At 45.7% G+C, this 27,981-nt stretch overlaps 2 protein-coding genes across 2 annotated transcripts in view; both read right to left on the reverse strand.

The window, feature by feature from the left end:
- C7H3orf49 (chromosome 7 C3orf49 homolog) overlaps positions 1-15,314 on the reverse strand; it is a 62,223-nt gene extending 46,909 nt beyond the window's left edge. Inside the window, 4 exon segments of the mRNA XM_039481958.1 lie at positions 11,670-11,865; positions 13,443-13,533; positions 14,098-14,224; positions 15,185-15,314. The gene's annotated coding sequence lies outside the window, so the exon portion shown is untranslated.
- A 5,489-nt stretch (positions 15,315-20,803) lies between these two features.
- SNTN (sentan, cilia apical structure protein) lies at positions 20,804-27,309 on the reverse strand. The gene is made up of 4 exons (XM_039482956.1): positions 27,179-27,309; positions 25,847-25,881; positions 24,770-24,909; positions 20,804-21,330 (listed from the first exon to the last, which is right to left on the reverse strand). The coding sequence occupies exons 1-4, from the start codon at positions 27,286-27,288 to the stop codon at positions 21,172-21,174; spliced, it is 444 nt and encodes a 147-aa protein (XP_039338890.1). The 5' UTR covers positions 27,289-27,309; the 3' UTR covers positions 20,804-21,171.
- Positions 27,310-27,981: the final 672 nt, after the last annotated feature.

Genomic DNA, 27,981 nt, shown 5'->3' on the forward strand with positions numbered 1-27,981 from the left:
GCCCCCCGTGCCTGGAGTCGCCCCGTCTGAGCTTTATTGGGGCAGCCAGTGGGCCCCAGGAAGAGGGGCGGGCAAAGGACTTGTCACAGCCCCCTATTAACTATTTACATAAAAAGTTAAGTAATGGTAGGGGGTTGTCCACACACACACACACACACCCAACTCTCTCATGTATCGATCACTCCTGTACACATTACATTTAACACCATACCGGGGCACTGGTTCAGTAATAACTCGGAGGGAAAAGTGGCACCTGCTGAAACACCAAAGCCATGTATTGCAGTCTCTCCTTGGAGGTCTATCGCAAGAACTGATCAGGCCTGCGTCAAGTTAGCTGATGGGGGTTCTGAAGGGCATACAGCCCAAGGTGACATGGCTCAGATTTACTTCAAAGTCTGGATTATTCACCCTTCATGAACTGGCTACCCTTCCAACATGATCAGATCAAAAATGAAGATCTGAAAGCAAGTCCGGGTGTTGTGGGGCAAAGTCTGTCATGTCTATGAAAAAGATTTCTATGGATGATTTCACTAGGTACGATTATTTACTATAGTTGGATATGTTGCACTACATTGTTCACATTAGAAACCTGCTCAGACTGAGCAGGGAGATTTTGACTGGACGTTGAAGAGTCTAGTCACTAGGCATCACCTCCAAGTAATAACTGGCTGTTCAGAATTCTCAATTTGTAACATATTTTTATTCACCACAAAAACGTTATACACCTTTACCCACTATGCATTTAGATTTATCTTTAAATGCTAAATTCATTATGTGGACAGCCAGGCATTTGCTGACAGTATATTATTTTCAAATAATAGGAACACAGCAATACTGCACTGTCGAAGCAAATTTTTCTAGAAATGCAATTGCCTTTGGATGACTGAATCTCAGTTTGCACTATTTAAGAACATTCTGATAAATAGTTTAAATAGACAAAATTGACATTTTCATTGCGTTCTTAATAGATCATCATCATCACCACTGATGCACATTCCCAGAGGTACCTCAGGAAGCTGTCCCATGTAGTAACCAAAAGAGAGACCTCATTTCTTGATATGCAGTAAATAAAAACGAACACATTTCATGTTCATTCAACACTGACCACTAGTCCAAAGACAACACTCCGTTTACACTGAGTGCAGGAAATGAGATGGTAGATGGTCTGCAAATTCACTCAGCATTTTACTCAGCCCTAGGTCTGGTGCTTTAAATTTGCCAACCTGAGATTTCCTCAAGAGAATACTGGGCTCTCAGGGCAAGCAAGTCACACAAGAGGAGATTCTAGCTCAAAGCCATATTTAGTTTTAGACCCAAGGACTACAGGCTTGATCCAAGCAAAGATATTTTTAAACAACATAGGACTTCATTTTAGGGTATGTTGCAGGTCACACAATCTACTAAGAAATCTTCTCTGATGTAACATCAGTCAAACAGTGTTAGGCTGGATCCTGAGTTAACTATTCATGCTGCCTCTGGAGCAGCCTGGGAAGGAGACGGACTTGCTGTTACAATCTTCCTGCTGCTCTGAGGAGCGGGTTTCTGCCTGGCTCAGCACATGACTGACGTGCTGGCACAGCTGGGCTGCCCAGCACGTTGGGGAGGGTAGAGCTGAGGCTCTGCCCTTTTTACCCACCTACGCAAAGTGGTGGTGGTAGAAAACAGTCCCTGTGCAGAGCCATCTTCCTCTCCCACAGGTGTATATTATATATTACAGCACATGGTAAGGCAACTCCCATCTTGTCAAGTGGGGGGTCAGTGCTAACGAGGCCAATTCAAACAGGGTGGAGATAGCCTACTCCCAACAGTTGACAAGAAGGGGTGAGTATCAACAGAGGGAACATGCATCTGATGAAGTGGGTATTCATCCACGAAAGCTTATGCTCCAATGTATTTGTTAGTCTATTAGGTGCCACAGGACTCTGTTGCTTTTAACATAGGGAAATTTACTTTTTGTAGTGACCCAGCCACTCCCAGTCTTTATTCAGGCCTAATTTGATGGTGTCAAGTTTGACAATTAATTCCAGATCTGCCGTTTCTGGTTTTGAAGCTTTTTTGTTGAAGAATGGTCACTTTTAAGTCTGTTATTGAGTGTCCAGGGAGACTGAAGTGCTCTCCTACTGTTTTTTCCCTCTGTTGATACTCACATCTTCTTGTCAACTGTTGGAAATGGGCCACATCCATCCTCGTTAGCACTACAAAAAGTAATTTCCCCTTTGTTGATATTCATCCCTTCTTGTCAACAGCTGGGAGTAGGCTACATCCACCCTATTTGAATTGGCCTCATTAGCACTGACCCCGCCACTTGGTAAGGTAACTCCCATCTTTTCATGTGCTGTAATATATATACCTGCCTACTGTATTTTTCACTCCATGCATCTGATGAAGTGGGTTTTAGCCCACAAAAGCTTATGCCCAAATAAGTATTGCAGAGTTTTCCCAGCTCTCTCTCAGACATCAATATACATGAAGGGCTATAACAGCTTCTGAGTGCTTTGCTATGAGCCATGAATGGAGAGACCATTTCAGAATAATTAGCATTTCATTTCCCATGAAAGTTCTCTCTTTATTTTAAATACAAAGAACTGGCTTAACGTTCTGACACAAATTGACCAATGCCAGGCTGTGCAAAGTCAGAGCACATGTCCTCCTTAACGTTAACCTTCATGCTATGTTAGCAAAGTATGATTTAAAAGGCAGGGCACCAGCCTTTAATCAAACGACTGGGCTTTTATCACACTGAGCATTTTTCAAATTTCAGTCATTTGCTCTGCATTATGGAGCCCACTGACAACACACAGGTGACAAATGGTGACAGACAAAGCGTGGTACTAGAGAGTGAGATGAAGTATGGGCATAAGAAAGCCATGTAATGAGAGCCAGAGACAGATGGGCAGAATGGGTGGATGGTACTAGTGGAGTGATGCAGCTGTACAGTCCATCGCACAATGACAATAGCACATAGGCCCCTTTAAATAGCGTCCTTTCCAGGGAGATGGACAAGCTGAAACTGATAAAGATAAAGCCAGGAGTTAAAAACAAATACATTGATCTGTGCTTCACGTCCTCTGTTACATTTAAGAGTTGAAGTTCAAAACTAGCCACTCAGGATTGTCTCAGACCGACACTGCCCCAGGCTCCCTAGCATCTCAAAGGTATCATTTCCCTGACAGGCCCATCATCAGCTGGCCCAGGGCCTGGAAGCTGTTAGGTTATTAAAGCCCCATTACAGCAGCTCACATTAACCTAATTAACCACAATTATGACCCCAGATACTTGCTTGATTAGACAGCAAAGCCAGTTTCTCACAATTTTTGAATTCATTTCTGCACTGTCCACAGAACCCCCAACAGTTCACTCTTCATGGAGAAAGAGAAACAGTTCAGGAAGTTCTGATAGGCCCACACCAAAAGTTTCTCGTTTTTCCTGTAGGCGGAGCTTTAGTTTTATTTCCCCATAGCTTCAGGTTGCTGACTGCAGCCCTTCACACCCATCCTGAATCTACAGCCTTCAAGGCCACCATCCTTGCCACACGAGTTATAATAGTGTCTCCTCTGTCATCACAGCATTTGCTGATTGAAAATACAATCAGAAAGTAACACCAAGCTACTTTAGGCAGCACACAGTCTATTCAGGTCGCCTGCGAGCACTCAGTTTGGCCAAACCAACATAGCAATGAGCATGATTAACTGTCCACAATGGGTCACATTTCATTCAAGAGAAGAGTAGAGAACAACATCCAGTCTTCTGACAGTGGCCAATGCCAGGGGCTTCAGGGGAATGAACAGAACAGGCAAACACTGGGTGATCCATCCCCTGTTATCCACTCCCAGCTTCTGGCAGTCAGAGGCTAGGGACACCCAGAGCATAGGGTTGCCCGAATTGTACTACTGGCAGATGATTAGCATTAGAGAACTTGGAGAGAGAGAGAAGATATGCTTGCTACCTAATAAGCCCCATACCCATTGACTGTTGCATAAACAGCTCATTAGGTCTGGTTAGGGTACAGCAGTCACACAGGGGTATTTAGTATTCTCTGGATTCAGCAGTTGCTCATGTTATTCCTCTTTTGACCGCAGGTGACTGAAGTCTTTTCTTTTGATGTTTTGCTGGGATGTTCTGCCAGGTACCTCTCCACTGCACTCCTTGGTGTCCTCACTCCAGACAAATTCTGGGAACACAACTGATAGGCAAAAGACAGTGGATTCCCCTGTTAACATGGAAATGTGACTCCCATTCAACCAAACCACAGAGCACATGACTTTCCCGCAGCATTCTGGAGACAGAGCATTCAGCCACACAGGGAGAAGCCGGCTTTATTTTTAACATTGGTTTTGCAAGTGTAAAGTACTGATTAGTGCACGTCTACTGCTGCCTTCTACTGGATGGACTCAGAACTGCTCTACTGTGTGTCACACCCCTTAAGTTAACACCAAGTCAATCTCCTTTCATTCAAGCAACAGACCTGTACTTCCAGAACAGTGTGATCTGCATTGTCTCTTCTGAAGTGATGTGCAACATAGTGACAACCCAGAACTCGCAGGACACTATTTTTTGTTTATTCTTAATAGTGTAATGGCTGCATTGTGTCCAGCACAGACAAAAAAAGATATTCTCATTTTTAGATGCCAGATATTCATCATGCACCAGGAAAGTGCAAACCTGCACTGGAGTGGCACAGACCCTTGCCCCAGGCTGCTTGCACACTGCACTAGCACGTAGAATGGTGTAGTCATGTCTCCTCCTACAGCCAGCCAGCTTGGCAATGTGGTGTGGAGGGGCTTGGGGGCCCCATCCTTCTTCTAACCTCCTCTCTTCAGCATGGTATGGACCCATAGGGTACTGGGAGTGAACAGTCCCTAAGCTCAGAGACAGTGATTGTACTTGGCCCTGGCACAGATGGGTGAGGGGCAGCAAAAGGCAACCGGCATCCTCAGAGCTGCAATTCAGTCCATGGTTAATAACTGCTGAGCATTTTCAGTTTCATGAGTATCTTGACTAGTCAGCGCTAGCCTGTGGAGATTCAGTGATGGGAAGATGCCTGTAAAAATCTACATTGTCAGTGATTGGCAAACTAAAGTGTTCCTGCATGTGCCTTAGCTGCTGAATTGCCATTTATTACATCAGTCCATAAATGAAAGTGGTCCCCAGAAAGGCTCAAACACATCTAGTTGCAAGACACCATTAGCTATACAGCGTGACTTTCTTTTGAATAGGTTTACACGACTGTCAGACAAGACAGCGCAGAGAGTGGCACAAAGACATTGTACTCCGAATACATTGGGCCAGTAAATCAGCAGGCTGCATCGCAGTAAGGAAGGGCACTGCGTTACAGCAGCTGAGGCCCTGGCCCATTGAGGGAGAGGAAAGTTCAGTGGGAACTTCTGTGCTTGAAGAAGGGCTTTGTGAAGGGATAGAGGGTTGATGATCCATAGAGGAGCGATAGAGAAAGGCTACTCTAAAGAGCAGGTGCCGGGAAATATTTGTACAGCTTTAAGCTATTCCAGAACTGCTAATACAGGTTTTCAGAGGGGGAGCCGTGTTAGTCTGTATCAGCAAAAACAACAAGGAGTCTTTGTGGCACCTTAGAGACTAACAAATGTATTTGGGCAAAGCTTTCGTGGGCTAGAACCCACTTCATCAGATGCATGGAGTGGAAAATACAGTAGCAGGTATAAATACACAGCACATGAAAAGATGGGAGTTGCCTTACCAAGTGGGAGGTCAGTCTAATAAGACAATTCAATTAACAGTAGGATACCAAGCGAGGGGAAAAAAAAGTCACTTTTGCAGTGCTAGTGTTCTCCCTACAAATTGGAGCAGGATCTGGAGTGGGGACGGCTCTCACCACAAGAGCTGTGAGATGGTGAGAGAATGGGCTCAGAAGAAGAGGACCAGTCTTACTGCGCTATTCACTGGATCTTAAGGGAGGATACCCAGCAACGTTCCACAGCTACGAAGCACAAGAAGAGCAAGAGGCATTGCAGTTAAGGCTGACATTCTTCCCTGAACCACTTCCCCCCCACGTTCCCCTTTAAAAACAAGCTCTAACCGTCCTGTAAACCAAGCGCAGCCACGTGCTTTCCCATTGCATGGCAACCCTGGATGTCAAAGCTGATCCCTCCTAGGGTGCACCTCACCGGTGATTCACTAACTCTCCCTTCCTGGCTCAGTGCCCTGGGACGTCTCTTTAGCCTCCCCTACCCCCTTGTCTAGAGCTATCACAAAACCCGTTATTTTCCACTGGGAAACAAAGAGAAGGAAGAATTGTATTGCAATGTTTTTCATTTAAAATTTACATTGATTTTGGAAAAATAACCTATTTTGGGGCTTGAGTTTTAGTTACTGGATTTTTCCCTCCCTCTACTTCGAAAGCACTCATTTTTGGTTTTTTATATCTTTCCAGGTAATTATACTAATCCCAGACCCCTCCCTGAAGAATCATTAGCTAAAGGCTAACAGATCTTGTTTTGGAGATGCAGCTTTCAGCTCACTTTAGTATGTGTCATATGGGGTTGCTAGCAAATATTTGGCTCTCACAGTGTACACCTGTTTCAGGTTGTCTCTTGGGAAGAACTGGATCATTTTTCTGCAGTAATAATCCTTCTCTTGATGCAGTTAAAATTCACCTGCTTATTACAGACAAAATGGCAAAACAGCAAAACTAATTTCCAAAAAGGAACACTGCTGTTTTTATAGAGAAAACAAACATCTTTCTCTTATAATAAACTCATTATATTAAAGTAGGAGATATTGTGAGTGCTGGATAGGATGGAGAAATCATTCAAAAGGCACCTGCGTGGGTTGGAAACTCCGATTTTTTAGTGAAGTTTGTTTTTCAACTTTCTGGTACCAGCTGAGGGTATACAGAAATACTAATATCTGAGCAAAGCTGATCTTATAGCATTTCCAGCTGGACCAACATCTAGTGCTAGAAGTCTCATGAGAGAAGCAATTCTTCAAAGATTTTCAGGCTAGAGCTAGAGAACAAAGAAGTTTGGATAAGATCATAGAAGATTAGGGTTGGAACAGACCTCAGGAGGTCATCTAGTCCAACCCCCTGCTCAAAGCAGGACCAAACACCAACTAAATCATCCCAGTCAAGGCTTTGTCAAGCCGGGCCTTAAAAACCTCTAAGGATGGAGATTCCACCACCTCCCTAGGTAACCCATTCCAGTGCTTCACCACCCTCCTAGTGAAATAGTGTTTCCTAATATCCAACCTAGACCTCCCGCACTGCAACTTGAGACCATTGCTTCTTGTTCCATCATCTGCCACCACTGAGAAGATGACATTAAGCAACAAAACAGAACCTATGGACTGTAGGAGGACTTGTGTGACATTAGACAGAGACTACTAAGCCATTCCTGTGAGTAAATGGGCTACTTCCACTGTTCAAAAGGACTCATGATACCTAGTCTACTCACCAGCTGCTGCACACAGAACCCAAAGGTAGCTGTCTGTTGGCCTTCAGGGCACTGTGTGCAGTCAAACTTTGTTAGACAAATTTCGTCATGGCCATGCAATGAGTCATGGAGACAGACAATAACGCTCCCTTAGCTACAACAGTTCATTGATCTACCCATATGGTGAGCATGTGCGTGTGTTGCTTTTAAGTTAGCATAAAGAACCCAGATGTTATGGCTTATGGTGATGGATGCCACAGACATTTGAAAAATAAAACCAGCTCATCTTATTTAAATGTTTAGCCCACTGATACGAACCCTGTTTTATTATTTAAACCAGCAGATTAAATATTTTGATTCACATGACAGTACTCATTCAAAACTTGGCAGGAATCTCATGTTTCAATGTAGGGAGCGCGCGTGCGCGCACACACACACACCCCCCCCTATTCATTCAGCGGAGCAGGGGCATTTTTACTCTCTCCAGCATCCTTTCAGCACAGAGTCCTGTCTTTTAATTTTAAACTCTCATTGCATACTGGAGAGCAAGTGAGGAGGACACAAGACATTGGCTTGGACGTGTGTTTTCCTTATGCAAAACAGTTCAGATGGGCACAGCTCCTCAGCTGGTGTAAATTAATGTCAATGAAGCTGTGCTGATTTGCACCAGCTGAGGAACTGGCCCTTCATTTATTTATTTTTTTAAGCACTGTGGGTCAGATTCTCCATTGCATTACACTAGTTTCATGCAACTGTAAACGTGGAACAGAGCAGCAGTGAGTCGAATCCTGTGTTCCATCATGTCCCAATAGTTCTGCATTGCTGCGCCTTCACCTACTTTGTATGATCATTAAATGATGCACTTTGTTCCTTTTGTTGAGATGAAAACATGTTCGACAAACTTCCCACATCCTTCTCAAACCCCAGTTGCAAGACAACCATCAACTCTTCTACATATCCAGATTTCACTAATTGGAACGCTTGGGAGCCGAATGCCTGCCTTTCATTTTCCACTGGAACGTACGAAGGGAAAGCCATCATACATATTGCTGTAAAGCAGTAACATTAGCCCACATGATACAGCAGAGATTATTTTAAGGTTTTGCTGTGACTTCAGTTTGCTAATTCTAAGTGAAAGAAAACTAGACTTGAATCCAAAATGCTGCACCACTTCAGACACATCAAATCACTTCAGAAATGCTAAAAATGTACCAAAAGGACATCAGCATGTTTTTTTAAAGCACTGACTCCTGTTTCTTTAGGCTACAATTTTTCAAGCGTCTAATTATTCTGAGTGCATCCTTTTGCACACTGCCTATGGAAGACACAGCAATACTGACATACAGACTATCCTCATGTGCCTCAAACACATTGGTGGTGCCGATGGAGTTCCTCTCCATCTTGTAGTCCCTGGGGAGCAGTGTCCCCCTTGTGTCCAGGCTGAAAGTCCTTGGAGATTTCAATGTTCCTGCAGTCAATGACTCTTCAAGTTAGCCCAAGAACTGGGTAGTTTCTGGCTCAACAGGTAAAGTTGGGCACAGTCTGGGTCCTGTCCTGGGCATGGAAAATAGGGATGACACTGAACATGATAGCCATGTTATCTCCTTTGGTTTGAGGTCAGCAAGGCCCACCTTTGGTCCTGTTAGGCAGACCACTCATTTTATTGGTTCACCTTTTTATTCTGTCCAGAACTGTCAATACAATAGCTCTTAAACATACACACACTACTCCTAAGCAGCGAAATCCTGATTCCGTTGACTTCCAAACACCCATTGTTTTCACTAAAAAGCGACAGAGTCCTGTGGCACCTTATAGACAAACAGACTGTTAGTCTATAAAGGTGCCACAGGACTTTGTCGCTTTTTTACAAATCCAGACTAACACGGCTACCCCTCTGATTGTTTTCACTGAGGCCAGGATTTCACCTAAGGTGGGTGACCCATGACAGGTGTACAATGAAGGAAGGAAGCTAAGGATCCAGTGCCAGACATTATGGGCTGAACTTGCCCTCATAGCGTATAGAATTTTGGAAGATTTATGCCAGATATTCTAGGGGCAAACAGGGCAAAGCAGCCTTAATGGGCCCCTTAGTGTGGCTGGTCTCCTCATCGCTGGTCCAATTTCACTCATTTATACCAATGTAAGCCAGGAGTAGAGCCACTGAATGCAGCAGGAAGCAAAGATGGATAAAAGCACTTTGGTTTAAAATAACCCATATACCAAATTTTAAATAATCTGAGAATGGTACCAAAAAAAAAAAAGCCTCCCCTAACTAAATGGGCTGATAATCACACCCACGCCTTCCCCTCCCATCACTTCCTCGATCCCACCAATCTGGTTCCATTATCTTCCACGCCAATGTCACTGAGCGCAGACCTTGGCCCTAGTGGTAGTACAATTGTCTCTGGGTAGGTCACTCACATGGCCCTCCTCACCACAGCGTCAATAATTCAAAGCAACGAACAGATCAAGCCCCAGATTTTGATCTGTGCAACTACCATGACAGCTGGACTCCTCTGGGGCCAGGCAGATCATGACGCCCAGGATGTAGCCTCTGAGAGCTGGGAAACAAGAGTCTCAACGGATGGGTTCTGGCAATGGAACAACCTTCCAGAGGAGATCAGATGAATCCAGTCTGACCATCTTTAGGAAACATTACAAAGCCTTCCTCTTCGAGAGAGCCTTTCCACCACAAGTGACCCACACAATTCAAACACTGCTTTATTCTCAGCCCCCAAACAACCTATTCCAAGCAGAGTTCTAGAAAGAAGAAATGCCCGAGACACCTTTAAATCCACTTGGAACTTTGCTATTGATTTTACATGGCAGGCACTCAGCTACCATTGGCCGTTATCTCCATAGCACCCGTGTGAAGCAGAGAAGTATTATACCCATTATACAGATGGGGGACAGAGAGAGGCACAGGGCAGATTAAGGGGCTTGCCCAAGGACACAGATGAAGTCTGACTGAGATGGGAACTGAACTAGGTCTTTGAGGGCTAAGTGCCCTATCCTCTAGGCCACCCTTCTAATTCATGAGGGTGCTCCACTGCCTGACCTGGCTTCCTATTTGAGGTACAACACAGTGTATTGGTTTGGATTCAAATTGTTTCCATTATAGATACTTAGCTTATGTCTACATTACACACTAAGCCCAGGATCTGACTTGGGCTCAAACCTAAGCCCCCCTTCCATCGCCCTCAAATCAGTTTGACTTGGACCAGTAAGCAGTCGAGGCCCAGGTCCTAGGTCCCTGCTGGACAGGGAGGAAGGTGAATCCTTCCAACTTCTGCTGTGACTCGGATCTAAACTCCGTCATTTTGTAGTGTGGACACAGCTCTAGTTGCAGACCCAAATCAGAAGTTCTGCACAGTGCAGTTATGGATGCAAAAGCATGGCTGTAAAACCTGGGTCCAGCAACATTCAGTGTACATTGAACATTAGTTTAGGGTGCTTGTTAAAATTTGTAGTTTGTTTGGCCTTGCTGCTCACAATTATGTATGCAAATTGCATCTCACTTTGGATTCTGTATTCAGCTTAGCCCACCCCAAATGCTAAAGAGTCAAAAAAACAAAAACAACCTCCCTCCCGCCCCCCAGAATGCAATCAGGAGATTGGCCAATATAGGTACAACTCAAAGTTTTTTCCTCCAAGGAATTCACTAGTGCTGCATTGTGCCACACATTCCAAAAAGGAACATTCAGAGAAATAAGTAAAGGTAGATTCACTGGGACAGTCCAGGCATGGGAGAACACATCGGATGATAACTTAGAGTACCCTTGTTGATACTAGACTAATGCTAAATACTACATGATCTGCTTATTAATGTCAAGTTTTATATAGAAACTGTTCTTCCTTAAGGAATATGCTATTTTTTGCCAGAGGGAAATGGATGATCTCATCCATATAATTCAGTTGTATATAGAATGAGGTATTATTATAAATTAATTTGTTGAACACTGATCTGTTTTTAATTTGAGTTCCTTATTACAGTTTGTTCTTGCTGCCTAATAAAGTCTGTCAGTGAATGAATCAGACTGTTTCTTCTAGCATGAGATTAGTTGAATATGTAGGAAATTTCTTGTAGAACTAAACTAACCATTTCTTTTTCTATTCATTACTATTTCTTTCTTTAATTAGACTAAAGTCCATGAAATTCTTACTGCAGAGGACAGATCCTTAGCCAGGGTAAATAGTCTCATCTTCAACCGGCCTAAGGAATCAGATCCCGCCAAAGATCTGCTCCCAGACCAGGTTACATACCTTGAATGCAAACTAACATTTCCAGCTGCACACAGCGTTAAACCACATTATACAGGCACTGCTTCTGCAATCCGCATTAATGTGTAGTCCCGATGAGAGTCCTCACATTTTCATTCATAGATACCCAGGCCAGAAAGGATCATTGTGATAATCTAGTCTGACCTCCTGAGGCCAGAGAACTTCCCCAGAATAATCCCTAGAACAGATCTTTTAGAAAAACAGCCAATCTTGATTTTAAAACTGTCAGCGATGGAGAACCCATCACGACGTTTGGTAAGCCACTCCAATTGTTCATTACTCTCACCGTTAAAAATTTATGCCTTATTTCCATTCTAAATTTGTCTAACTTCAGCTTCCAGCCATTGGATCATGTTACATCTTTCATGAGGCAGGACTACAGAATCCAGCCCTTAATGTAGCAGGTACACACTAATTCAATTGACTCTGGGGTCAAGCAAATGATCTACTGGGTTTGGAAAATGTATCTGTCCATGCAGAATGTGACAGCCTGTGTGTTCCGGGTCAGCCCCAGAGTCCCAGCCCTAACTCTTCTGCTTATTAAAAAACAAAAATCCCAAACCAAACCAGCCTGATGTTTTCAGTGGTGGGATGGGGATTCACCCCCCTCCCCCCGCCAGCTTCTCTCCTTTTGTCAATTTCCTCCTCTTCGGATACTGCTAATCCTTGGAATGTTTAATTGTGCCATGCAATAGCACAGCAGTCCCCAAACTTTTCAAGGTTGTTTCCTGCCTTATCCCTGTCTGCAACCACCTCCCCGAACCGGGCCCACAGCTGGAGGGTGGGTCTGGGGCCAGGAGCAGGGCTGCAGCCAGGGGCCGAGTCTGGGGTGGGAGCAGAGCCGCAGCCAGGCTGCGGTGGGGGCCGGCAGCTGGGCCCGGCAGGTATGGCTCAGCTCCTGGCCCCACCCCCAGCCCCAGACCTGGGCCGGGAACAGAACCGTGGCCAGCTGAGGACGCAAGAGCCGGGGACGTGGCTGGGGGCAGGACCCGAGCAGAGCTCGGGGCGGGGAGGGGCTGGGTGGTGCTCCCTCCCTGCACCTTATGGGGGTTGTCCTGGACCCCGACACGCCCCTCGGATGTTCCTCCATGCCCCCCTAGGGGGTCGCACCCCACAGTTTGGGGACATCTGCAATAGCAAGAGGGTTGCACTCTGAGGCCATGCTGCTGCTGAGATACACTTACTGGAATTCACGCCTCAGCCTCTCCTCCTTAGCCTTTTTCTTTTTTTTCCAGAGGTGGCCTGCAGATGGGTGGCCCAGCCATCAGCACCCCAGTGAACCTCTGGCACTTGGTGCATTTCTGCCATTTTGTTTCCCAAGCTGGTGTAGCCACATGGGCTTTAGCATCTTACCAGGGCAAAGAGCTGTTCCAGCTCTGGTGGGCACTCCATGACAGACAGTGTCTTTGGCAGGCCTGCAGCTTTTAATCCCCAGACAAGCCATACAGAAAATATACAGTAAGGCACGTTTTGCCATGAGGATCATTTACCGTGACACTTATTCTCTATTGATCCGTCCACTCATGTGGCAGGAGGCCAGCTGACCCCTGCGTGTTGTCAGTGGGCTAGCTAGGATGGCAGAGTGCAGCACGGGTTGAGTTTGTATATTTAAGCACAAGTTTGGGCTCTGATCCTGCAAGTTGCTCCTCACAAGCAGACTTCTGTACCCACCAGGAGCCCCACTAACATCAACGGGGGTTTGCCCACTCTGATTTGGGGGAGGGGTTAAAAGCAAATATACCAGAAAAGACTTACTTGCCTCTAGTCTGAAGGCTCCTTGATTTCTGCAAGTAGAACCACCACCAGACCAGGCCCTTATGCTCCTCCAGACACAAAGACCAAGCGGCTGCTCACAGCGAGGAGTATGAAGAGAACAATAAAATGGAGACAGGATGGGCATGAAATCCCTAGGAGAGCATGTGCATTGCCATAGAGCTCAGAGAGCACAATGGCCACGTGACCGCCCAGCGCACAGGAAAGCACCAAGAAACACGCAGGGGCAGAACATCAGACTTCCGTTGCTATGAGCAGCACCATGAACATTTAACAGATGCTGCCCTCCAGTGAGGACCCGCGGCAGATCCGGGGGTGCAATGAGTGGGGATGTCAAAGGAACAAACTCTCTCTCACCATTGTTCCCCCCCCCCAGTTAATCCTTCTTAAGAGAGACAGTTGGGGTCTTTCCTGTGTAGCTGTGGAACTGGAATGTTGCTTCCTGAGTGTCCCCTTGTGGGGAGAGTTTCCTCAGGAGCAGCCTCCCTCTCTTCTGCCCCTTCAGGGCCCCTTACAGATTCCCCTCAGCCTTTCTTGGAAGTCCTACCACCCTCCGCCTGGGGTGGGTTTAGTGCCCACAAACCATCCTCCCTCCCCCAATAAAGCCCATCACTGCAATCAAAAGGTTGATACTTACCTCTGGCTCCTTTACTATTCACATGGAGCTCCTCCCCAGCCACAGCGGGCTCTCCACAGGGTCACGTCTCAGAGCTCTTCCTCCCTGGAGTTCGGCTATCTAGCGCCCTTCTCTCCCTTCCTTGGTCCTGTCCCAGGGAGAAGGCCGTCTATATACTGCCCTCCTCTGGAGAGCGCCTCCTGATTGGCTGGAAGAGAGGGGATCCCGGCCCTCCCCTACACTACAGGGCTCCTGATCCCAGACCCTTAAAGGATCAGTGTCCTGGGGTTCCTCCCCATCCAACTCCTATTTCCCCAGGACCACTTCCTCTCTTCCGCTATCAGGCCATTTCCTGGGCTTTTGTGAATTCCAGCTCCCTGGGATGGGGACTTCTGGCCCCTCTACTCTTAAAGGGCCAGTATACCCCATTACAAGCTCTCATAGCTGAAAACAGGGCTGGGCCCACCTCTGCACTCCTCTCCCTCTGAACACACCATGACAGCGAGCAGCTGCCTGTCTCCTGCACTTACAGCCAGGGGAAAGGGCAAGCCACAGCCAGGCTCTCCCGTTTGTTTCCTCCGAGTCTCTCTCACACTGTTTGTGCTGAGGAGCCCATTCTTCCTGGGGAGAAGGATGCCAGGACTACTTCCCTGATGGGCTGCTCACCCTCGCAGCTCTGCCAGCTGCAATCCTGGCTACCATGTGGTTTGGACTTACAGGGGGGCTAAGTAGTGTGGCAAAGCTCCAACTTTGTCTCAGTGGGTCCCACGTTTCCTGGCAAATTTCACTAGCCTCAGAGGCTCACGGTGACCCTCCATGTAGCCCTTCTCTCTCTCCCACAGCCTACTGAGCCATTTTTATCATAAGCCAGCAAGGGAGGTGGGAAGAAGCAACCCTCCCTCACTCAGTTGATTCACAGTGTCTGTGATTAATCGGGGAGAATGGAGGTGAGGGGGAGTCCACGCCCAACCTCTACTCTGGGCTCCAGCCCAGGGACCCTAGTAGTAGCAGCTATTGGTAGCTGACTTTTTGAAACGGGACAAGTACAATTCCCTGAGCCACTTCCCCGCAGCAGGCCCCGCTTCATCAACGTCAACGTCACCCTTACCTCAGGGCCGCCTTCCTTGTGCCTGGCAGCATTTGTACTGCCCAGTTTCTCTAGCAGCACGGCTTCCTCCCTCAGCTCCTGATACACACGCCCAACTGACTAACTGGGAGGCTTTTAACCAGTTCCAGACAGTCCTTGATTGGCTTCAGGTGTCCCAATCAACCTAGCTGTCTCCCCTGCTTTCTAGAAGGTTCTTAATTAGCCCCAGGTGACTTGATTAACCTGAAGCAACTGCCATTTGGTTACCATGGTAACAGGGATTTGTTTAGTTTGGGGCTAACATACCTGTTTCTTTCCTCTAGCCCTCTGGCCTTGCTCTGTCACAGTAGCCAGAGGATAGCCATGGGCTCGCGGGGAAGACACTGCACTAGGCCGATGGAGAGCTGCCTTCTGTTCTCAGCTTGGCTATAGAATCCCCGGGTGTGACCTTGGCTATACCAGCTATACTATGGGGATGACAATCCTACCTTGCCTATTTAGATTGCAAACTCTTTGGGGGCATAGACTGTCTCTCCCTATACACACACCAAACACAATGGGGTCCTGTCTCCTGTGGGAGCGCAAGACATGACTGCAATACACACCATAATGAGGATTAAAGGATACTCCCTTGGTCCCAAGAGAGTTTGTCTACACTGGGAGGAGCTGCCTGGCCTGGGTAGACAGACCTTCAGGCTAGTGTGTTGAAAATAGCAGTATGGATGGTGTGGGTCAGGCTCTGAGCCCACCCAACCCCATAGGCTTGTGATGCAGCATCCCCACTGCTATATTTTAGCACACTAGCTTCAGTCTGTCTATCCAGGCCTGGGTGTACTGCCTAAGGAATGCAGTTGACTGTGTTACAATAAGCTTCTCCAGCTGAAGAATTAAACTCAGGGAAAAGCGTCTCAGGTAACCACCCTGAGATATGCTAAAAATAAGTTGAGTTTTCCCTTGTGGCCACTGAAACACCTGGGCATTTTTTTAGCTACACTTACTGACCGAGACCCTGCGTCCTTTGGCATATGAAATGTGAACAGAAAACTATTAAGAAGCAATGTTTGTAGCAGAAAGATGTCAGACAAGAAGTGCATGCTAAATAATGCACAGCTCACTGCACACTAGTGCCTGCATTTGTCTGGCTGAGTTCGGTGGAGAAAATAGAAATTCTATTTTCCTGGCAGCCTGAAGTCTGTACTGTCACAGGGATTAGCATCTGCAGCTGTTACAGATTTAGCAATTTACAACAGCTCAGAAACCAGCTAGGTAATGGGGAGGGTGAGAATGGATGTTGTTCCATTGATCAAATATTAGTAAGTGGAAGATGAAGATTTGGGGCACAGGGGTGGAATTTTTAGCCTAGTCCTAACCTAACCTTTACTTTGAAAGTGCAAATAATTGCAGGTATAATTTAGACTTCTCGGGGCAGTACTTGGAATCAGCTCCAACTCCTACTGACGTCAGTGCAAAGACTCCCGTTGGCTTCCTTGGGAACTGGATTGACCCCTTTAACCTTCCAATGTCCTAAATTGTGGCTGCAGTTATTAACATCAGCAAAGTGCAGTTGCAAAAAAAACCAGGTCAAGTTTTAAACATCTGCTCTGAATGCTGCATGAGCCTCCTTTTACCTAGTAGGTCTGGAGGGATTCTATATTGATGTGATATTGACAAAGCAGAAGAAGCTGTAAATTACATCCACTTAGACCCTCTCTAGATTCCCTAGCACGCACTTGGGTTTACTTAGTTTAGAATAAATGTATGGCTCTAATCCTCTGCCATGTGAAATCAATGGCAAGACTCCTATTGTCTTCAATAGGATCAAGACCAGATCTTAAATGAAACATGACAGGAGCCTTTTAAGCAAGATAAGCTTTTAAGCAGTCTCCCGAGGATCCAACTTCATGCAGTGTGTGCGTCAGGTCAGCCATCTAAGCTGCCAGACTGGAGCGCTCTGGGCAACCACAAAAAGTCCAATTTCACACAAGCACATCCTTTGTAGCAAAGCTGCATATATGCCCACGGCCCTAATTGTACTGGGAGTGTTAGCTCTTATGATCGGTGGGCATCACATACGAACGGACATAGTGGATCAGACCAATGGTCCATCTAGCCTAGTATCCTGTCTCCAACAGCAGCTGGTACCAGAGCTTCAGGGGACATGTATCAAACAGGGCAGTTGGAGAGATCCACCCCTATCTTTCCCTTCTACTTTCTGGCAGTCAGAAGTTCAAGGTCACTCTGAGCATAGGATTGCAACTCTGACAACCTTAGCTAATAGCCAGTGATGGACCTAACTGCCATTAACTTACCTACTTCTTTTTTGAACCCAGTTATACTTTTGGCCTGCACAACATCCCCTGGCAATGAGTTCCACAGGTTAATTGTATGTTGTGTGAAGAAGTACTTCCTCTAGTTTATATTAAACCCTCTGCCTATTAATTTCATCAGGTGACCCCTGGTTGTATTGTGGGAAAGGGCATCAGGCAGGACTTCAGTGCAGGATGCACAGGCATAGAGCCAGTCAATCACATGATAAGTCCCATTCTCTTCAGTAGAAAGGCTTTTATAAATTATCAGCTCCACAAGCTTTCCCTTCATGCCCTGAATCCATCCTGACACGCCAGCGGATAAACCACCGAACTGGGTTTATTCCCAGTTCTAGTCTTACCTGCTGAGCTTCGTTTCAAAATTCAACACTCTCATTTGCATTGTCTCTTTCAGCTCTACCTCACATTGCAAGAGCCCATACTCATGTCATATCAGGACACAGCCCCACCCCGCCTGAAATAACTGATCATTCCCCCCTACCCCCGGCAGGCATCTTTCGTCTGCAGGAATATCAGCTGTGAAAAATGCTGTTCTCTCAGTGACCTAAACCTAGTTCCTAAGATCATATTTTTTCCCCCTCTGTTAGAACCAAAGGTCAACAATGACTGTGCCAGTTCTTGCTCTCTTTCTGCCTAAAGAAAGTAAGAACCGGGCAAGGCTAAATCGTTATCTCTTGTCTCTTTCAGACCTGGAAAGAAAGAGGATTTGTTGGCTTTGTTACCGGAGTGCCCTTTTAAGGGTATGTCAAGATCGTGTAGAGAAATCTCTTTTGTTTCCAATTCCTCCTTTAGAAACTTTCCCCATGTAAAAATTGGCTGTGGAACTGGAATTTGGATGTGTTTTCTGTACCCTACCAGACTGTTTAAAAAGCTGTGGGTTTTCTATGGTGTGTGGGTGTTTTAATAGGCTATATATTGAATGTGAACTAGAGCCTGAGCTGTGACTCAGCACAGAAACATCCTTATGTTGAGGATCTGGCCCTAATTAAGCACAGAGGTGGATGGTTGGTGTCAGTTTCCATAGACAACCCTTTAAAGAAGGCCTCCGCCACCCACTTCTTGGGCAGTTGTTAGCATGGTCATTTTCAGATCATAAAGCAACTGATTTAAACTCAGTTGTCATTCGTGAGCACATAACAACTGAGATGAGACGGAGCACACCGTGAAAAGTCAGGCTATCTGGGGTCCATTTAGGACATTATCCCTGTTTCACAGTGCACAATGGAATAGGTCACCTGACCTCTTCATGGGCTATTTTTCCCCACTGAAGGTAAGAACATAAGAATGGCCGTACTGGCTCACACCAATGCTACATCTAGCCCTGTGTCCTGTCTGCCAGCAGGTCAGTGCAGGATGCTTCAGAGGGAATGAACAGAGCAGGGCAGTTATCAAATGATCCATCCCCTGTCATCCTGGATGGTTGAGGGACACCCAGAGCATGGGGTTGCATCCCTGACAATCTTGGTTAATAGCCATTGACGGACCTATCCTCCATGAACTTATCTAGTTCTTTTCTGAACTTGGTTGTTGGCCTTCACAACATCCCCTGGCAACAAATTCCATTGGGTCGACTGTGTGTTGTGGGGAAAAGTACTTCCTGATGTTTGTTTTAAATCTACTGTCTGTTAATGGCATTGGGTGACCCCTGGTGGTTGTGTTATGTGAAGAGGTAAATAACACTTCCTAATTCTCTTTCTCCACACCAGGGGTCCCCAACGCAGTGCCCGCGGGTGCCCCGGTGCCTGCCATGGCGTCTAAGTGTGCCCGCGTAGTGGCCGGCGGATGAGCATCTGCTGAAATGCTGCCAACAAGCTGCATCATCCAGAGGCATCGCCGCTGATTTTCGGCGGCAACGCCTCTGGATGACGCTGCTTGTTGGCAGTATTTCGGCGGCAACACCTATTGACATTGTCGCTTGTCGGCGACATTTCAGCAGATGCTCGTCTGCCGCCACAGTCCTCCATGGCTCGTCTTCTGGTGCCTGCCAGATGAAAAAGGTTGGGGACCACAGCTCCACACCATTCATGATTTTATAGACCTTTATCATATCCCCCTGTCATAGGTCTCACCCCCACTTGGAGCTGTTGGGTTCCAAAATGGGGACCTGCATGGACTCCTCTAAACCAAAATCCTAGTTTAGATCTGGTTCTCGCTGCCACCAGTCAGGTTAAAGTGTTTGACACACTGCCTGTCCCCCAAGCTTCCCCTGGGGAACCCAGATTCAAACCCCTTGAATCTCACCAGAGAGAAACAGCCAGTTCCCCTCCCCCCCATTTCCCTCTCTCCAGCCTGCTCCGGAGAGAGAGATACCTTGATTCAAACTCCTTGAATCTCTACACACAGGGAAGCAGCCCACTTCCCCCCTCCCTCTCTCCTAGCCACCCTGGAGAGATACACACCGATTCAACTCTGTGAATCACCCTCAGGAGGAACTCACTCTTCCCCCCTCCCCTTCCCTTGAATCTCCACAAGAGAAGGAATTAACCAAGTCCAAAGAAAAGAAAAGAATTTATTAAAAGAACAAAAAAAGAAAGTACACCATCTCTGTCATACCAGGATGCAAAAATACAGGGTCTAACTTATCAATCTCTGGAGAGAATCCCCCCTCCTTTCTTTCTCAGTAAAAGCAAAGTAACAGCAAGCAGAAATAAAGAATTTCCTTCAGCAAACACACAATTGCAAATGTAGAAATCAAATTATAAGACTAATCCGCCTTTCTAATTAATACTCACTGTTGGATAGTAGGAACTACTCCAGGAGAACTTGGAGACATGACTGGCCTCTCTTAGATCCAAAGAGAGCACAGAGCCAACAAGGAACACAGACAAAGGCTTCCCTCCACAGAGATTTGAAATTATCCTGTCCCTTGATTGGTCCTCTGGTCAGGTGTTTCTCAGGTTACTGAGCTTGTTAACCCTTTCCAGGTAAAAGAGACCTTAACCCTGATCTGTTTATTTATGACACCCCCCCATTAGCTTCTTTTCTAAGCCGAATAGTCCCTGTCTTTTTAATCTCTCCTCATGTGGAAGCTGTTCCATACCCCTAATCATTTCTGTTGCCCTCTGTACCTTTTCCTTTCTAATATATATATATTTGAGATGGGGCAACCAGAACTGTACACAGTATTCAAGGTCCAGGGGTACCATGGATTTACACAGTGACTTCATGAGATTTTCTGTTTTATTATCTACCCCTTTCCTAATGGTTCCTAACATTGTTTGCTTTGTTGACTGTCGCTGCACAGCGAGTGGATGTTTTCAGGGAACTATCCACAATGACACTAAGATCTCTTTCTTGCGTGGATAGTGCAGGTCCATTAATTCCAAGCCCTTTGATGGAAGGTGCTATGTATAAGTGCTAAGATTTAGTCATTGTTATTATTACATAAATGATCAAATGGAAATTCCTTCTAGGCTTTTAGGAGTGGAAGGTTCTACCGTGTGTAAGTTGTAGAGATAGTTGGAAAATTATGTTTTCTGTGAATTTTTTTTTAAGTAATTAAAAGATGTTGGGGGAAATTCTCAAGGAAATTTGCCATTTTTTAAACAAAAAAATCTGAAAAAAATCATTTTAGGTATTAGTGCATCCAAATATTTGCCATTTATTCCTGTTTGCCCACTTCTGGCTGCTCCTTCCCTTATGTACCCAGCTCTTCCTTTCAGTCTCTGCGGGGAGGACGGCTCATTTCGTGGTTCTGAGATTTCTGATCTCCTGCAGAAGGTCTGACATCAGAGCGAGGCTGAGGAGCAAGATCATGAAATCTTCAAAATCAATTTTGTTATCTTTATCCTCATCAAGGGCAGAAATGATTTCCTGGTATTTTGGTTTGCTTTCTTGGCCCTGTGGAGAATTTTAATAAAGTTTTAACACAAAATTCCTTTTTTCCAGCATCTTCTTGAAAATAGCAAAATACTTGTGATGTAAATGTTGATACATTTTCCTGCTGGTATGACTCAGCATAGAAACATCCTTATGTTGAGGATCTGGCCCTAATTAAGCACAGAGTTGTGTGGTTCGTGTCAGTTTCAATAGACAACCTTTTAAAGAAGGCCTCCCCCATCCACTTCTTGGGCAGTTGTTAGCATGGTCACTTTCAGATCATAAAGCAACTGGTTTAAACTTGGTTATAATTCATGAGCACATAATAACTGAGATGAGATGGAGCACACCATGGAGAGTCAGGCTATCTGGGGTTCATCCATCCCTCCAGGTTCTTATAACTATGCCTGTCACTGAAATTTCTGATTGTCTCACAGGAAATTAATACATTATAAGGCCAGAAGGGACCATTGTGAACATCTAGTCTGACCTCCAGGGTAACACAGGCCACAGAACTTTCCTTAATTAATTCCTGTACACACTACAGCAGGTCTTTTAGAAAGACATCCAATCTTGATTTTAAAATTTCCATTGATGCAGAATCCACTACAAAACTTGAGAAGTTGTCCAGGGGTTATTTACCCTCGTTAATAATTTGCACCTTATTTCTAGTCTAAATTTTTCTAGCTTCAACAACCAACCACTGGATTTTCTTATACATTTGTCTGCCAGACGGACAGACTTGTATTGTCAAATTTCTGTTCTCCGTAAAGGTACTTATAAACTGCGATCAAGTCACACCTTTTTCTCTGATAAGCTAAATAGATGGAGCTCCATCAGTCTTTCCTGATCTCCGTGGGACCCTACTTGAAATATTGAAATATCAGTTAGCCAGTTTTCAACACATTTATTGTGTCTCGGGTTGATTTTGTATTATTCTAATTTATTAATCAAAATGTTGTGTGGTACCAACTCAAATGCCTTACAGAAAACTAAGCACAGGAAAAGCTGTGTTATCCGGCACTTTACCAACTGGAAAGCTCTATAACTGCCATTTCTGATCTTCATTGAAATTTTGGTTTATAGTCTGGTTGGTGCGGGGCCGGCAGGCTCCCCACCTGGCTCCGCGTGGCTCCCCGGAAGTGGCGACATGTCCCTGCTGCTCCTAGGTAGAGGAATGGCCATGAGGGGTTTGGGGTGAGGTGTGGGGCACGGGCTCTGGGAGGGAGTTTGGGTGTGTGTGGGGTGGGGCTTGGGGGCGGGGGGTTGGGGTGCAGGAGGGGTTTCAGAGTGCCAGATCTGGGGGGCGCTCACCTCAGGTGGTTCCCCTCAAGTGTTGACATGTCCCTGCTGCTCCTGGGTGGAGGCACGGCTAGGTGGCTCTGCATGCTGCCCCTGCCCCCCAGTGCCAGCTCCGCAGCTCCCATTGGCCGGGGACGGTGCCTCTGGGAGGAGACAGTGCACACAGCTGCCTGCTGCGCCTCCACCTACGATCAGCAGAGACATGTAGCCTTTGTGGGGAGCTACCTGAGGTGAGCGCCACCTGGGTCTAGCACCCTGAAACCCCTCCTGCACCCCAACCCTCTGCCCCGAGCCCTGCTCCCCTTTCCATGCCCCAACCCCCTGCCCCGAGCCCCCTCCCACACCCAAACTCCCTCCCAGAGCTCATGCCCCACACTCCCTCCCACGCACTAACCCCAAGTCCTGAGCCCCCTCCTGCATTCAAACTCCCTCCCTCTTAGTTAACCAGAATTTTTTACTTACCGGCACCCCCCATTCTCCCAACATGCCACATACCAAAGCTTTTACTGTATATTACATCCAAACTATTACTTTTATCAACCAAACTTGTAATCTCACCCAAAAAATATATCAAGTTAGTTTGATACGATCTATTTTTCATAAACTGTGTTGATTGGCATTCATTATATTATTCTCCTTTAATTCTTTATTAATCAAGTCCTGTATCAGACTTTTCATAATTTTGGCCAGGACTGATGTCAGACTGACAAGCTGTTTTACCCTTTTTAACTATTGGCACATTCGCTTTCTTCTGGTCCTCTAGAACACTCCCATTGTCCATTGAAAAATTCACATTAACAGTCCAAAGAGCTCTGTGGCCAGCTCTTTTAAAACTCTGGGATTAACTGAATCTGCTCATGTAAACATTTCTGACTTTAGTAGCTGCTGTTTAACGTAATGCTGAGTTATTGTTAGAATTGAAAATATTTCATCATCATTATCGGATATGAATACATCAACCTGCCTATTCCTAAATACAGGATAGAAATATTTATTGAACACTTCTGCCTCTTCTGCATTATTATTGACAGTTCTACTATTTCTATCTAGTGATTTGCCAGTACCATTGTTAGGATTCTTTTGTTCCTAATATATTTAAAATATTCCTTTTTTTGTCCTTAACTTTGCTGGCCAGGAGTGCTGGGGAAAATCCAATCTTTGTTTCCTAAGCATGGATAATTCCCAAGTAGTGCATGTTAGAGCAGCCTATTGGCTGCTCTAAACAGTGCTCAATACTAGCACCAAATAGAGAATCAAGAAGCTGTATCTGGCTCTCCAACAGCCTCCCTTCTCTTCTGCACTCAATGGAAGCTGTGTTCATCACGGAATCTGGCCCTATGTATTTAGAACCCATATGAAATAATATATTCTTCTCTTATTTCAAACTCCAATGAGTTCCTGTCCTTCTCTCATACTGTGTTTATATTCTAGACAGAGCTAGGAAGGTTGGGATGACAAGATCCCCTGTGGAGCTGTCACTAACGCTCTCACAAAGAGGTGCTGATAACATGGTGCTTTCAGCTCTCTGGCTGCTAGAGACATCATTTATGCCTCTGCAATTTATCTGGCTTCAGCTGCCTTGGGGGTCCAAGTCTGATTCTCATGTCAGGTGTTTATGATGTAATGGCAGATTCAGCATTAAACGCGTGTGCATTTCTTCCTACAAAAAAATATACAGTATTTAGTCTTTGTATGAGCCCTTGTAATTGTGGAAATGTAGGCAGATACATTAAGAGTGTTTTCTCAATTTCTTGCCCTGTGTTGCATACGGAGGTGGCTAGGAATACAGGCAAGGAATCCATCAAGAATTTATTTACATAGTCATTAAAATCTCACTGGGGATTTGCAAGGCGACAATATGTATGTTGTATCTGCAGCCTCCAAAATGCCCTCCCAGGCTGAGGAATAATTTGGTTGGTCATTAGGTGAAAGGCAGACATGGGGCAAAGGGTTTGCACTGAAAGGAGTTTGGGAATTGGATAGTTCAGTCTGTGCAATGCATGTTTCAGACCTCCAAGTATGCAAGAAAGTCTGCTGCGACTGCATGAACAGTGCACAATGAAAACGTCTTGGGCGGCAATGACAAAAGGTGCTGACCCATCCTAGAGGTGAACTAGCACAAGGCTTGGCTCTGGACACCCGCTCTACGTGCTCTTACCTGTATGAAATTCATAAACTGGGTTTGCAGCAGGGTTTTGGTTTCAGCTTTGCTGAGTTTGCCCTCGGGGTCAGCAGAGTTGTTGTAAACCAAGGCCGCGGTAGCAAATGCTTTCTCCAGGTCTGAGCCTTTCCCCAGAGCTATGGGAAGAAAACGTTGCATACAAAGGTTTGCAATATTATGGACAACTTTGCACTAGAAACAGCCCCAGTGTCAGGAATGAGGCCTGCAGCGGTGCCTGCCCAATCACAAGTGATGCTAAACCACAGCTGGGTGACCTGATTGGCTAAGGCAGTCGGGTGGCTTGCTCTTACGCCCAGTGGCTGCTCAGTGCACACCTCTGTAGAGTCTTTGCCGTCCTGTGTTTGCCTTACTCCAAGCTCTGCTCCTGCCCTGCCCCAGCCGGGTTCCACTCCCGCCTTCCCTGACACAGGTAGTCTGGTTCTGACCCTGACTCCTGGCTCCAACTCTGTCTCAACCCTGGGCTCCGCTATCTGGACTCTGACTATGGTTCTGACCCTTGGCCCTGGTTCCTGGTTCTCAGCTGCAGGCCTGACTCCGCTCTGACTTGGTGTCCGGCGCCTCTGCTGGTGTAAATCAGTGTAGCTCCATTACAGTTAATAAACCTCTGAGGATCTGGCCCAGAATTTAGTACAAGCGAGGTACCAACGTGCACTATATGCTGGGCCCTGCCAATAACTCGGTGCACCCTACCGCTAAGATTTCATGCTCTGAATAAATACAAAACAAAAGCACCAACATAAAGTGAGCCAGGTATAACCAATGCTGTGGGTCTAGCTCACTGGGTCTGTTAGTTCAAAAATGCAGTAGCCTTAAACGTTAATCCCTCTAAACGGGGCGTCCCCGGGGAAAGCTGCTGTCTGCAGAAGCCCCGGCAGCGAAGAGCAGAGGACTCACTTACAGCCCTTCCCATTCTGGTTGCCATTGTCTGTGGCCTGAGCAGTGGGATTTGGGGGGGTCCCCACTAAATTTCCATTATTTCCTGCTGTTGATGTTTTTGCCTTGAAAATCAGAACCCAAAAGGATTAAGAAACCATGTGGAGTAGGTCTCCTTACCTTTCACAGAAGCCAGCTGCTTGGATATAGGTGTGCTAGTAACAAGAGGGAAGAAATGCAGTTATACTGGTGAGCCTTGTGTGTCCAGTTCCTTCATAAACGAATTGACTCATTTGTATTCATTTTATTCCATTCCACAGAAATATTCCAGAGGGCTCCTCAAAGAGGAATGAGTTTCCTCCACAGCAGAAAAATCAATATTCTTTACAAGCTACTGTCACAAAATAATCCAACAACAATGGACTTATTCTGCTCCTCAGGCTCAGCTTGCAGCCCACCGATTGTATGAAATATCAAAGAAGTGGAACCAAACTGTAACACAGCAGCTCTCAACCTTTCCAGACTACTGTACCCCTTTCACCTGACTTAAAAACGACTTGCTTACAAAATCAGACATAAAAATACAAGTGTCACAGCTCACTGCTACTGAAAAATTGCTTATGCTCCTATTTACCATGTAATTATAAAATACATCAATTGGAATATAAATATTGTGCTTATATTTCAGTGGATAGTATTTAGAACAGTATAAAGAGGTCATTATCTGTATGAAATTTTAGTTTGTACTGACTTCGCTAGTGCTTTTTAGGTAGCCTGTTGTAAAACTAGGTAAATATATAGATGAATGGGTGTATCCAGGGCAGGCTCCAGGGTTTTTGCCGCCCCAAGAAGCCAAAAAAAAAAAAAAAGCCGCGATCGCGATCAGCTCTACTGCTGCCGCTTCGGTCTTCAGCGGCAATTCAGCGGCTGGTCCTTCCCTCCGACAGGGACTGAGGGACCTGCTGCTGAATTGCCACCAAAGAGCCGGACGAGCTGCCCCTCCCCGTTGGCCACCCCAAGCACCTGCTTGCTGGGCTGGTGCCTGGAGCCAGCCCTGGATGTATCCCCTGGAAAACCTCTGTGTACCCCCAAGGGAGCACATACCCCTGCTTGAGAACCAATGGATGCTCATTTAATATCATTTGTTTAATGACATTTTCAAAGTATGGAAGTACTACAGGAATTGTAAGTGTTCAAACTTGGTTTTGAGTGCACCCTGGAGAAATGCAGCAGGTCTATGCATTTTCCACTCTCTACCGTTCCCACTTCTGGAGTGCAGCATATGTGGGTTTTATTTTTACCAGAAGTCGTTTTGGTGAGAAGGGCTCTTCCTACATTCTATTAAAATTTAAAGCGTGATTACTTTTGCTAAAGTGCTGGAAACTAATTATAGATGAGCCATCATGCTGCGGAATCCATCTCTTGTGATGGATATAGACAAATCTGTCCGCATAATGAATTTTAAGACAAATGTCAGATTATTAAAGAGTAAAGAACAGAACTTTCACTTACCGCTTGGGCATGTTTGCAGCAGCTGAAGTTGTTTTTTGGGTCGAAGCAGCACCAGGTTGATTCACGGAATATAGTTTTGAGTTCTGAGTGCTAGCAGTGCAGCCACACATCCTTTCACAATAGCCTTGTTGTTTATGATCTCTAAGCAACTCAAGTAATTGCAAACAGATGAATTCAAACTCCCTGCTGTGAAAGGGGAAGAGAGCAGAGCCTGGCTTCAGCACGCCCTATCAATAATGTAAATGCCACTTGGTGAACATGGAGATAGCTAAATCAATCAGTCTGGAGCAGCCTGGTTGAGATGATGGAGAGGTATCGGAAAGTAGAAGTTGCTGTTTATTTTATGCAAGACTAAGAGGAAGTGAACTGATTCAACTGGGGCCTGAACCATGGGAATCGTCCCATGGACTTTAAAGGCCTTTGATTCATTCTTTTAGTACTGACCACATCAGTATGAACTAGATGCCTTTTTGTTTGTGCCAGCAGGCTGTATCTGGGGGAGTTAGCGCTCTGCAATTAACAACCCCTGTAGATCAGTCCGCAGCACTGTGTAGACAAGCTGTAAGTGTTAAAAGCCAGGCTTCAATTAGACCAGCTTAGCATGAGTTAACCTATACTGCTTTGTCTACACTAGAGATTAACCCGGTGTCAGCTAACACCTTGTAACAACACACTTTTAAATCCTAGCCAAGACAAGGCCACAGACTTTTCAGCAGAAGGTCTAATGTACAGGTGCCTTTAGAAATTTGTGTGTAGCAAATTGTGTGTAGATGCTTGTCATGCCATGGACTAGTCATGCGAGT

This window comes from Mauremys reevesii, linkage group 7, assembly GCF_016161935.1.
Source record: "Mauremys reevesii isolate NIE-2019 linkage group 7, ASM1616193v1, whole genome shotgun sequence".
NCBI classification, from domain to species: Eukaryota; Metazoa; Chordata; order Testudines; family Geoemydidae; genus Mauremys; species Mauremys reevesii.